The 9,019-nt window shown below is 38.0% G+C and overlaps 1 protein-coding gene across 4 annotated transcripts in view; it reads left to right on the forward strand.

Annotated features, from left to right (window-relative positions):
* KDM3B (lysine demethylase 3B) overlaps positions 1-9,019 on the forward strand; it is a 65,449-nt gene extending 56,430 nt beyond the window's left edge. For 3 of the 4 annotated variants that reach the window (XM_037397120.1, XM_037397122.1, XM_037397121.1), the window contains exons 18-24: positions 1,349-1,439; positions 1,527-1,657; positions 3,818-3,937; positions 4,465-4,604; positions 4,925-5,101; positions 5,673-5,807; positions 7,672-9,019. In XM_037397120.1, the coding sequence (XP_037253017.1) occupies positions 1,349-1,439; positions 1,527-1,657; positions 3,818-3,937; positions 4,465-4,604; positions 4,925-5,101; positions 5,673-5,807; positions 7,672-7,752 (875 nt within the window). In that variant the 3' untranslated portion in view covers positions 7,753-9,019. The remainder of the gene's footprint in view (positions 1-1,348; positions 1,440-1,526; positions 1,658-3,817; positions 3,938-4,464; positions 4,605-4,924; positions 5,102-5,672; positions 5,808-7,671) is intronic. The other variant, XR_005105714.1, reaches the window with a different exon arrangement.

The raw sequence follows: 9,019 nt of genomic DNA on the forward strand, positions 1-9,019 counted from the left end.
TGTCCCATTTCATGTAGTTTATCAGATCTGTGTGTTTTCCTCCAGGTAGCTCTTCGCTCGGTCCTTTCTGAATAACCTTTCTACAAGTTTCTTCTCTTTGGAACAAAGATCCTTGATGAGTTCAGAATCTTGAATACGGGAAGTTATGAAACATCTTTAAATTCCTTGAGCTTTTCAGTTTGCCTTTCTAAAATCTATAGCTCATCAAAATTTATTTTCTTTACATCAATCACTTTTGTTTACATATCTGCAGTTCTTAATTCCTTTTAATTTCAATAAAATGATTTTTTTATATTGCAAGCTAAGGATGTCTTCTGTAGCCTGTTGATATATAACACAGCTGTGATTCACAGGTCTCCAAGTCCTAGTTTCTTGGACATGCTTTCTCTTGGTGCTGTCAGCAGCTCTGCTAGGTCTGGGTAAGGTTAGTTGCTTTTTGTTTGGCTGACAGTCCTTGGTGAGGTAGGAAGTGGTGAAGGATGTTACCCTCTGAGGAAGAGGGGATGTGAAGGTGACTGTGGTACATCACAATTTGACATAAAGCCATCAGCTGGAAAACAGGAAGAATTTGGTAGAAGAGTGAACTTTGTTTCTCTCTGAACATCATGCTGAGTCTTCTAAGCTGTTCCATGTACCGCTTCCAGATACACTCTTGTAGCCATTGTAACATCAGAGGCAAAACAGCAGTTGATGTGGTCAGTGCTGTCATATCGTACATCTGCTGTTGCATATGTAATGTCATCTTTCTATGCTACCAGCTTTCTCTGTTACCAGTCAGGACTCGCCTACAACTCTTGAAGTGACAAATGTTTGAATTTGGCACCTTGCTAATTTGAGTCTCTCCAGCAAAGAATTGAAAAAATTAAAGGCTGTCTTCTTCAGTAACCACCTGCTGTTTAGCTTTTTTGAGTGTGGTGCACTGTGGTTTCTTGCTTTTATACTGAGGTTAGGGTTGATTTCAGAGCATGAACCAGTAACTTGAATTTTATAGAAGCACCACTCCTCTTGAACTGAAACACAAAACTCCTTTAGACTTTGGTAGAAGTAGTGAGGGAGAATGCTCTGGAAAAGCTTGTTTTCAAAGCTGAATAAAAACTATTCTAAAACATAGCAGCTGTGCAAGATCTGTCAAACTTCTGCTGTAGGTAATGATATATATATCTCTCTCCCGTTCGCTGTCTCTCACTCTCATACTATGATAATGCTTAGATGCCCAAAGAAAAGTTCAGATCCATTTTTTTTCTGTGCTATACAAGAAGTCTCGGTACAAAAGACTTAGAGCTTAAACAAGGTAATGGGCTGTGGTAAAAAGATATTATATAAAGAAATTTTAATTTGTTTCTTGCAGAACGGCTCAGGTCAGATGATGGTCAGCCAATGGTACTAAAGTTAAAGGATTGGCCTCCAGGGGAGGACTTTAGAGATATGATGCCTACAAGGTAAGTAAACCTTAGTATCAATGCCTACAGGACTGCTGTAGGTGCTATAGGAGGAAAACATGCCCTTGTTCTCTTTTTGCTCTCTAGGTTTGAGGACTTGATGGAAAATCTTCCTCTTCCTGAATATACCAAGAGGGATGGCAGACTGAATTTGGCTTCTAGGCTGCCAAGCTATTTTGTCCGTCCTGACTTGGGTCCCAAAATGTACAATGCCTATGGTATGTGAGAACAGCTCTGTAGATGTTGAGTTTTGTGACTGTTGTACTTAGGGCATATGCAAGGCTGTGGCATTAATCAAAACTCAATGCTTATCCTAGAGCACGCTGTAATTGGTTTTTTAATTGGTCCTGCGATCTATTCCTATGCTAGTCCTCTGTCAGATGTGCCCTTTTTTGCCATGTGGTTTCCAAGAGATATGCATTTATAAGTTTGCAAATAGTTATTATTTAATACGTATAATAAGCACAATACTGATACAGGATTCAAGGAGAAGTTAGTATCTTTTTGAGAGCAGGTGATACATTTGAGAGGAAAATTAGCCAGCTTCTGGGTACTTTGATCTGTGTGGTCATGTTTCTGACCAGGTGGTGTAGTTTTCTTAATTGGTGTCTAACAACACAGAGCACAGACAACAGGCAAGACAACTGTCACCATGTTCAGCTACCTGAATTGGATAGTTTTGTCCTCTTAAGACTGCAATTATATAGTAGGTGAATAGTGTACAAATGGAGGAAACCTTTGTCTGAACACATACCCTGCGTGGGGCTGTGAAGCATTAATGTTTCAAATGATTGTCAGTGTGGTAGAGCGTGGAGGATATGAACAATTCATTCATGTTGTATCAACTTGAGTTATTTCAGTTCTTGAATGTACTGACCTTGAGGCTGTGGCCAAAAGCAGGTTTTGGAGACTTTCAATTTAAAACAAATGATTGTTAAAGTTCCAGGATAATTTTAGACAACAGATTGATTTGGAAGTAAGTACTTTAACAGCTTTAGAGTAAGATAAATAACATAAAGTGGTTGCTGTTTGTATATACTAGAAAATGTCAAGTGATACTGATGAGAAAGTTGCAGCCATCTCACAAAGCAAGTCTGGAAGCAAACTTACCCTAATGCAACTTCTGTAGTTCTCTTTGAATATTCATGGGACAGGGGTGCAGAGGTTTTTAAGGGTTTGCATTCCAATTATCGATAATGCTATGTTAAACAATTCACCTGAGGATGTGAAAGATTTTTCATTGTTTTGTCGTCTTTTAAAAAGTTTTAGCTTAGTAACCAAATGTGTATTAGACTTAAGCTATCAAGTGACACATTGCAGTTCTGAGAAAGTGTTTATGGGGTTATTTTGCTTTTTTGAGTAGTATAACATCACAAATAAGAGTTTAAAAAAAAATAGGGATTTGTGGCAAATTCAGCTTGTTCAGTGTTTGTGTTCAACGTTTTGGTTTATGTATTACTTGACATGTAAGTTTGATAAGAAGGCTGTACACCAAAGAGCTCACAATGTAATCAAGCATTATAGAGGAGTGCAGCAAGAAGTGAGGTAATTGGTGACAGCTAACGTGACTTTGTAATTAGCAATGGATTCATTTTGTTGAATTCATCTTGAATGTCAAAGTTTATTTTCCTTTGTATCAGAGTTTGGGGAGGGAGTGTTGATGTTTGTTGTTTTTTTTTAGCATAGACTATAACCCTCTACTATTTGAACCTTCTAGATGTGTAGGTCTTAGTCCAAAGAGAGAAGCTATTACACTTTGTTCTTTTCAAGTTAAAAGAAAAAAATTAGTTAGGTCTGTCTTCAAAACCAGTTTTATATCTTTTTACTCTTAGATGCTTTACAAACAAATTAAAGGGTAGGCCTAGATATAAACTCGGTAATTCTGTCTGTGGTGAATATTTTTTTCTAGCCTATTAAATGTATTTTGGTTGTAAATATATGACTTTGTTTTCTGGCTGTGTAGTGGAAAAAAGTTCTCAGTAGCAAGGTAAAGTCTTTCATGTACTTAGCATTTTAAAGCATTAAGATAGAAAAACTGTGACTGAGGCTTGATTCTTAAAGTGATATTCAGTTACCTAAATAAAAGGACTGTTTATAGATGTTAACCATGAAACAATCATTGTTTTCAGGTTTTGTTTTTAAAACACTTGTTGACTTGGGTGAACTATATTTGCTACTTCTATTTCCTGTCAAATAAAAATAGTAGTTATCAGTAAACTTTTTACTTACGCAGCACATGACATGAATGTAACTGCTTCAGCTGCCCTTTGACACTGGTTTCTGCTCTTATGGCTGTGTAAAGTTAGCATTCTAGAAAGATCTTTCAGGCAGGTTATTTGTATAAGAGCTTAAATAGGATTTTATTTTACACTCTGTAGGTCTGATTACTGCAGAAGACAGGCGAGTTGGTACCACAAACCTGCACTTGGATGTGTCTGATGCCGTTAATGTCATGGTGTATGTTGGGATTCCTGTTGGGGAAGGGACCCATGATGATGGTAATGTTTGAGGAAAGCTGTTTTCTGTCCATTAAAAAATCTATTGTGTGTGAGAGAAAGAAGACTATACTGTTTGTTGCTTAAGCTTGTCATATCTATGATATATAACCCAAATATACAAGGCAGTTTGCTATTGCTACTAAATACATCTGCAGCATGTGTTTGAAAGTGTGGTAATGCTTCATTGGTTCCCAGCTGTGGAAGCAGCAGAGTTTTGCTAGAAATTAGATACCTGCCTCAAGAAAGGAGGAGAAATGGTGATAAGTTACTCTTCTCATTGTTAATTGAATAATTGTGGTTAGTTCAGTTTGAATTCATGGCTGAGCTTTGTGATTAGCTGTCAGTTGACACATTTCCTGAATTTTGTTAAGATGAAGCCTGACGTGCTTAGGAAGTGCACTGTATGATGCAGCATTTGCAGTAGCAGTGTGACAGGATTTAGCTGCTCAAAATGCTCCTTCCTGTTCTGTATGTCAAAAATCAGAAGCTTTATAACCGCACCGCTTTTGTGTGGATTCCCCTTTCAGAGGTTCTGAAAACAATTGATGAGGGAGATGCTGATGATGTAACAAAGCAGCGAATCCATGAAGGAAGAGAGAAACCTGGAGCATTGTGGCACATCTATGCTGCCAAGGATGCTGAAAAGATACGGGAACTTCTCCGGAAGGTATGTTCACTACAAAAGGTGGCTTGAGCTTACAGGATCCCTTGACTAGCGTGCTTACAGCAGCTGAATGATACAAATTGCTATCAACATCAAGTACATAGGTTTTCTGGTGCTGTCTTTAGTAGTTACCAGGTTCCCAGGTTTACAGCCTGGTCTGGAATCTTCTTACTAATGCACATGTCAGTAGTTAAGAGCTAAATGAGCTTAATGAAAGTAATGTCCTACCTTGAAATAGTTTAGTTGTTATGTTTTTTGGTACTGAGCTTTTTGTAAACCAGCAATGTCAAGATGCTGTCTTGTGGTTTCTCCCCACCTCCTAGGTCGGAGAAGAACAAGGCCAAGAAAATCCCCCAGATCATGACCCCATTCACGACCAAAGTTGGTACTTGGACCAGACCTTACGTAAGCGACTCTACGATGAGCATGGTGTACAAGGCTGGGCAATAGTGCAGTTCCTTGGAGATGCTGTGTTCATTCCTGCGGGTGCTCCCCATCAGGTAAGTATGTCAACTGTAGGCCGTATTGACAAATAACTGAATTTGAGGCACAACAGAACTGCAACTTCAAAATAACTGTTAATATCGCTGACTTAGGCTCCTTTTTACTATGCATGCAGTTCTTACCGGAACTATTTGAATTATTTGAACTATTTGTATGGATCTTAGTCATTATATTAATACAATTTATATAAATACCTGAATGATGTGTACAGTACTGGGATGGAATGAAGGAAAAAAAAAATCTATCAGGGTGAACAGTGGGGAAACATTTCTGTGTAGTGAAACTTCAGCCAAGGAAACAGAATTCCAAAAACATGTGGGAAAGAGCAGAGAACTTGCTTCAGGGAATACTAGTGCATGTGGGAGAATAGGGAACATGTGAGATGGCGTGTATTTTGTTCTCGTTGTAAGATTAGATACAATTCTGTGTGAGGTCAGATAGGTTTCAATTCCTGTTGGAGATAAGTAAATGTGGAAGAACCTAACATACATAGTGGCAGGGTTTTGGAGGGGTTTGTATGGTTCATTCAATCTCGATGTATCTATCATTTCATGTGGGGTTTTTTAGGTCCATAATTTGTACAGCTGCATTAAAGTGGCAGAAGATTTTGTATCTCCAGAACATGTGAAGCACTGCTTCCGTCTGACCCAGGAGTTCAGGCACCTCTCTAATACTCATACAAACCATGAGGATAAACTGCAGGTAACCATTTTATGACAGCAGTTGCTAAATACATTCTGTGTTTTGCCAGCTTTGTTCAGTACTAGAAATGTGTGGGTAGTGATTTAGAGAAAAAGTAACAACTCTCCACGATTTTGGAGGCTGTAATTTAATAAGTATTTAAAAAATAATTAATACATCTATGTCTACAGTATTATGTAAAAAAAAATTAGTAATAAACTTTGGAATTTCCAGAGAACTTCCCCCATTACACTAGTGTATGTGTCAGTATTAATAAGTTTTTAAATGGCTGAATCCTGAATGATAGTGAAGTGTAGCAGAAAAAAATACCCTATTAAAAAGGAAAAAGCAGTGCTTTGTTTTGAAGAGAGATGTTTATTTGACCAAGAACACTTGTATTTGTTCCTTTATTGCCTAAAGGAAAATTGCTCTGAAAGTGAAGGCTTGCTTGTTGCAGGGTTTTAGTGGTGGATTTGGTAGTGTTAAGTTTATGGTTGGACTCAATGATCTTAAAGGTCTTTTCCAACCTAAGTGATTCTATGATTCTAAATTAGTCCCAAACAGGAAAATCAAATGTGTTTGGGCTTGAGGAAGTGATTTGAGCATGAGTGGTTTGAGGATTGCTTAAACTAATACTTATGCCCAGAACTTGTTATGCACTGAAGTACTATACTGTATAGAAGACAGTTAAGTTCTACAGAGAGAAGACCATAGGAGTTTTTTGGATTTCACCTGTGTGTGCTCCTGACAATTTAGTATCTGTTTAGTTCGCAAATTTTGTTGACAGCATTTTTTGTGTCTTAGTAAGCACATGCATATAAAATGAGGGAGGGGAGAGATCTGCAGAATGGCTGTTCTTGCAAAAGTGAGCAGTCGATATGTAGCCATTCTCCAGTATGTCACCCAAGAATGTCAGAACTTATATTCATTCTCTCAAACAATTCAGTGAAAAATTGCTGTAAATTTCGATATGGATTTGCACAGGATGCTAAAGGAAAGCAGAAGTAGATCAATTCTCATTGTGGGGATCCAGCTTCTAACACAGTACCTCTTCAGCTGTGGTGGTGCAGATATGGAAGTGTTTCTGTAAATGAATAGGTTGCAAATGAGTAACACTTATTATTAAGAAAAGAAAAAAAATCTGTATGTATTTTTATACCTATAATAATTGTCACACAAATGATACAAAAGAAAGATCATATGTACATCAGGAAAAAATGATGATGCTTGTCAGTTAATTGAGCAAGTGCAATTAAGCTACTCAGAATTTAAATTGTTCCGTTCAGTACCTAGAAACTGAATTCAAATCAACTTAGATGAGAAAAATCAGAAATGAGATAGAGCTTTGATTGTTAAATAGCTAAGTGTGGAATGGATTGCTGGGAGTACTGGTGGTTTTTTCATCTCTGATCTTGCTTGCCTTTCTGGACAATGCACAAATCAGAAGAACTTCTAGCCTCCACACAAAGACAACAGGATGATTTGTTGCACCATCTTAATTTACATAGGGTTAAACTGTATGATTTTGTTGCTCCTTTTGGGTTTGATTCATGTGAATCCGTAAGTGATTCACATCACAAAGACTTTGTCAAAATAAACTCTCACATGTGACTTCATAGTGTACTTCCTCCTAGCTCTCATGAAAGAGAGACTGTATCTTAAAATCACAGGAGTAAACAGATGTTTGCTGGGTGACCAGACAATGATTTCATAAGTCAGTGCGGGTGTCTAAAGTATTTGTCTTCTAACCCTGACAGTTAAAATTTGTGCTGTTAATATCCTGAAGCAGTGGTTATACATACTTTGTGTGTATACTTGCTATTAGGAATGTATGTATGAGTCTCCTTGTTAGTCTGTAGAAGTTGATTTTTTTTTCTTGTTACAGGTGAAGAACATTATCTACCATGCAGTGAAAGATGCTGTTGGCACACTGAAAGCTCATGAATCCAAACTAGCTAGATCATAGGAATTGCTAATTCCAAATGCCCTGTGAAGTAAGCCTTTTGCTCACAGTATATACAGGGACTGCACATGACTGCCTCTGCAGGAGCAGAGGCTTCTCACTAAGAGCTGGTGTGGTCAGTATTACACACACTCTTCAGCCACTGTTTTCTACGCTGCCTCAACACTGAAGGTCTAATGGAAGGTCGCACTGTTACATGCAGAATTCCAGATTCTAACGAAAGGTGCCATGTCCCTTTCCTGTGGCCTTTTGCAAATTGGAAGAACATGGAAACCACTTGGTGTTCCTGCATATTATGATTAGAAATGGTATAAAGAGTGTGGATGGTTTTTTTCTTCATGCCTAGTTAGTCTCCATGAAGTTAGAAGGAATGTGCTGGAGGTGGGTTGTCCTACTGCAGTCTTAGTTGATAGCTGCTGACGGAGTGTGACCAGCAGTAGCCCAATTGCAGAAATTTAAGCAAACTTCCCATGTGAGATACAGGCCAAGGAAAAGAATAAAGCTATTCTTTGCACTCCCCTTCATGTAGCCGTTTCTCTATACACTGTAGAGTTGCAGAAATAAAGGGAGAACCCACTTTTTTTTCCCCAGGAGACTCCAGAAATAGGAGAATTGTGTATTTAGTGAAAAACTAGGTTTGTAGTGAAACAGTTAATATTTCATGAAAGTAGATATTTTTAGTATTTTTGAAGTACCACAACTGTTCCTGGATTTTCAAGGAAAGGCGCATTACATTTAGTCTTCCTTTCAATAAAATCAAGAAGTGATTTTTAGAAAGCAGTCCAAAATAGCACAAAAACAGCCAAAGGAGAGTGAATAGAAATTGATACCCCACCTTCTTTGCCCATATTCCTCACCCATCTCCCCCCCCTCTCCCTATGCCACCCTGCTTCCTCAGAATGAGAAGTAAAAAGGAGTATAAACTCTGTTCTCATGTGGAGATGTTGTACATCTCTCCCTGCACTGGTGACTGCAGGCAATAGTTCACCCAATGCCAGTGCTAGCTGAAAACATCTATCCTTTCCAAAGTGAAGGAGAAGTTAACTTTCAGTGTCAACTTTGTCCAGAACTATTTTAAGTAAAATGTTCCTGCTTGATAGAACTGTATTCAGAATTTACTAATGTCAGCATTGATGCAATGGATTCATTGTCCAGGTACATGGGGAAATGTATCTACCTTATATCCAGCTGTACTGTAGTGCCACCTGCAGGCCTGTTAATATGTTCACGGTTATTTCATTTTTTAAAAAATAAAAGTCATTTACTGTAA

Source organism: Falco rusticolus, chromosome 8 (assembly GCF_015220075.1).
Source record: "Falco rusticolus isolate bFalRus1 chromosome 8, bFalRus1.pri, whole genome shotgun sequence".
NCBI classification, from domain to species: Eukaryota; Metazoa; Chordata; class Aves; order Falconiformes; family Falconidae; genus Falco; species Falco rusticolus.